Raw genomic sequence first — 4,198 nt, 5'->3', positions numbered from 1 at the left:
GCCCAGCCCCAGCCTTACAGTTGGGCTGAATCTTCCAGAGCAATAAAAAATAAGAGAAGCCATCTTCCTGCATGGACGCTGGACCAATGTCCCACAAATTTGATGCACTCATCTCTAGTAATTTCTGGAAAGATTAGAGTATTATTATTGTATGTTCCACTTTCAATCTCACCATGAAGATATTTCAAATTGTCTTATAAAAGTGTGAATTTTGAATGCAGATTTACATATACAAATACTTCAAAACCAATAATATAAAAATGTTATGTCTCCTTGAAGGTGACATGAATGACTGTCCTAATGGAAGCTCCAAGTATGAATTCCACATTGCTGCCTTCTCAACGTCTTCATGGAGCCAACTTCAGCTATTTTTTGGAATTATAATCATTTATTTAATTACTCTCCTTGGAAACTTGACAATCATTCTTCTTGTGTGTTTGGTACCAAAATTACACACCCCAATGTATTTCTTCTTGTGTAACCTTGCCATTGCAGATGTCACATCCACTTCTTCTTCTGTCCCTCAACTACTTTTTATCACCTGGACCCAGGATCACAGGATCTCTTTTAGTTGCTGTATGACCCAGTTATTTTTCTTCCTTTTATGTGGTGATGGTGAAGTTTTCTTGCTGACATCGATGGCCTATGATCGCTATGTGGCGATATGTAAGCCCTTACAATATTTGTTAATAATGAGAAAGAAGGTGTATATTGGAATGGCCACTGCCTGTTGGATACTTGGTCTTTTAAATTCTTCATTACATACATTACTTACATCCATTTTACATTTCTGTTATTCCAATATAATCAATAATTTCTATTGTGATCTAAATTCATTAGTTGATCTTTCCACTACTGACACCGTCAGTCGTAAACTCTTCATATTCTTTGAAATTTTCAGTATTGCCTTTGTGCAATTTGCTCTCACTGTTATCTCATACGTCTTTATCTTCTCTGCCATCTTGAAGATCCGTTCCTCAGCTGGACGTATGAAAGCTTTCTCCAGCTGCACCTCGCATCTCATCACAGTTATATTATTCTATGGGCCAATTACCTTCTTGTACATGAAAACTGACTCAGAAGATTCGAAGGACCAGGACTTGCTGCTATCAATGCTCTACATGCTTGTGGTTCCGATGTTAAATCCTCTGGTCTACAGTCTGAGAAATAAAGAGGTTTGGGGGGCTATTGTAAAGATAAAAAATATAAAACGCTTTAGAGGATTTTCCAGAAATAAGTTTCTTTAGCCTATTAGCTTGCACTTGGTTAAAAAAAATGAAAAGAGCTGTTCCTCCATTGCAGTGGTCACATGTGTTACAGTCATGGATGCGGTCTGAACAAAGCAGCGGCAGATGGTGAAAAACATTTCTTATTTTCTTTTAGCACAAGCCGAGGGTGAAGAAGCCTATTCCCCCTCCAAAGACAAAAAACATTTAAGATCTAGCTGCCTAGATAAAGTTGGACAAAATTTAGGCAGAAGATCATGGGTATTCTTTTATCGTTAAATGTAAAGATAAACACTAGCGGTGAGAGAATTTACAGCAGAGGTGTCAAACTGCATTCCTCGAGGGCCACCAACAGGTCATGTTTTCAGGATTTCCTTGTATTGCACAGGTGATAATTTAATCACCTGCACAGAATGATACCAGCACCTTGTGGAATGCTAAGGAAATCCTGAAAACATGACCTGTTGGCGGCCCTCGAGGAATGCAGTTTGACACCTCTGATTTACAGTGGTGCTTGAAAAATTTGTACACTACATTATTAAACTATTATATGTATATACACGCAACCGCGTGTATAGGTTCGCGCTGGAAAGAGCGGCACAAGCCAAAGGACTGTCCACAGAGATGTAAAGACCCAGACTTAAAGTGATTCAGATATAGGACAAAAATGTTCAATTAGTCCAGACACAAAGCTGTTAAACAGCAAAGAGAGAAATAGTGTAAGCTCACCCGCCTTGTAGAGATAGCACAGAACGCCTGGTAGTCCTGTCAGGCGGTGGCAGATATCTGTCCAGAAGATTCTTTCGTAGAAGTTAGTCCAGTAATAAAAGAAGCTAATGGCTGCCCCGGCCGGTAGCAGCCACTATTCACCTGATAGCAAGTGGAAGCGGGGTCCAGCTTTGCCGGCGCCGCGTGTGATCCGAGCGGTGCGTACAGCTGAGCTGCAGGACCTGTGTGACATAACGCTCACGTGACCGCCGCTACAGCCCGGTGATGTGTATGGATTGCGGTAAGAACCTCTATCCACATGGTCCAGATTTTCTTAAGATTCGGCTCCGGAAAAAAATTTCCTGATTTTTTCCTTAACAAATTTGTTTACATAATTAGAATTTATTCTTCCACTGAGATGGCTGTTGTCCTGGCCCAGGTGCAGCAAGACAAGCCAAAATCATGATACTACCACCACTGTGTTTCACAGATGGTATAAGGCTTTTATGCCAGATTGCAGTGTTTTCCTTTCTTCAAATATAAGGTTTCTTGTTTATGCCAAAACCCTATTTTGATCTCATCCATCCACAAAACACTGCTACAATATCCATCTGGCTTATCCATGTGATCGAACCCAGAAGCTCTTCCCTCTGAGCTATTCAACTTGCTGGACAGGTACTTGACAAATCAGATACTAGTACCTTTGTTGTTCCTGTTTAGAGTGAATATTTCAATGTTTGGTTCGGATTACTATAGTTGAATTTGCAACATAACCGAATGCCATTAAAGTTATTGACAAAAACAAACGCATGCACAACACCTTCTAACGGCCACAAAAGCTGCCAAAACACACCAAATGAGGGAAAGACACCAGCAAAGTCGCCTCAATTCATCCACAGTACAAATTGTAGCATGGCACTGCAGCAGTCAGCCAGGCATGAGGTATCGGGGTCTGGGACAGCATTTACAGCTTTCATTTGAATTTCAAAGTAAGATAAGGTGGGTGAAGGATCGGTGAAGGGCCCCTTTGCTGGGAGCCCTGATACAACATGCAACAACTCAACCTGCTTTAATGGTGAGCTACACTCAGCTGGCACAAATATCAGTTTCGTAGACTACCATTGTCAGAAAAATCTAAGCATAGTAGTTACTATAGTAACATAGTAGTTGACTACAATGAACTGGAGGCCTGATGGTTTCGGAGGCCTACTACTACAGGCAACACACATGAAGGAGACCTAACCAGTAGTCTACACATTTACAAAAATTAGTGGCAGATAACAACAAAGTGCCATCAAGTTCACCACAGTAAAAATAGTGTAATTGGGACCGACAGGTCTTCCACTATGCCCAACTCAGCAGATGGACACCTAAGCAGGAGTGTTCACATTTCCAAAAAATATTGATAGACACCACCAAAGTAGCATTAAGTTCACTACAGTATAAATAGTATAACAGGGACTGAATGTTGTTCCACTACTCACAACCCAGCAGATGGACACCCAACAAGGAGTTTTCACATTTCCAAAAATGAGGGCCTCACACCACTGAAGTGGCATAAATTTCCCACTTCTTTCTCCTACGTCACCATTCCATGTCTGTACACACAGGTCTCCTGCCACAGAAACTACAATTGTTTACCCACCACGGTCGGGTGAGTGAGAGCTGGTCAGCTGTTAAGGAATTAGATATGACTGCTGCTTTTGTGTCACCTATGCTTCCCAATCCACTATAACATCTCTGCCTACACCTCACTCACAGTCCAGCAGTTTGTCCTGTTCTCTGTACCTCGCCCTCTCTCAGCACAGCAGCCAGCTCTTAGTCCCACAGTTGTGGCCACATAAAAGAATGTTGCCTCCTCCCCATCGCAAAGCTAAGAGCTTGAACTCCACCATCTCCAATCTGTTGGCCACCGAAATGCTGCCTTTCCATCTGGTGGATACAGACGGTTTCCAAAAGTTGATGGCCGTCTCATTCCCCCAGTACCAGTTGCCCAGTTGCCATTGCTTCTCAAAGAAAGCTGTGCCTACGCTACAACAGCACATCGCTGACAACATCACCCTTTCCCTGAAAAAAATCTCTGTTTGACAGGGTGCATTTCATCTCTAACACCTGGACGTGCAAACATGGGCAGGGGCGTTGCTTCTCGCTGACTAAGCACTGGGTGATTCTGGTAGCTGTGGGGGCAGGCGGTCTTAGGCTGCTCCACAAGTCTTTAAATACTCAAGGTTTGCAGAGCAAACCTCTGTATCTAACAGTTCCTC

At 42.4% G+C, this 4,198-nt stretch overlaps 1 protein-coding gene across 1 annotated transcript; it reads left to right on the top strand.

The window, feature by feature from the left end:
- Positions 1-284: 284 nt before the first annotated feature.
- Positions 285-1,247, top strand: LOC143774853 (olfactory receptor 5AR1-like). Its single transcript, XM_077262623.1, has one exon. The coding sequence runs from the start codon at positions 285-287 to the stop codon at positions 1,245-1,247; it is 963 nt and encodes a 320-aa protein (XP_077118738.1).
- Positions 1,248-4,198: the final 2,951 nt, after the last annotated feature.

This window comes from Ranitomeya variabilis, chromosome 5, assembly GCF_051348905.1.
Source record: "Ranitomeya variabilis isolate aRanVar5 chromosome 5, aRanVar5.hap1, whole genome shotgun sequence".
NCBI lineage: Eukaryota > Metazoa > Chordata > Amphibia > Anura > Dendrobatidae > Ranitomeya > Ranitomeya variabilis.
Note: the sequence above shows the minus strand (reverse complement) of the source record. Positions and strands in the feature narration are given on the sequence as shown.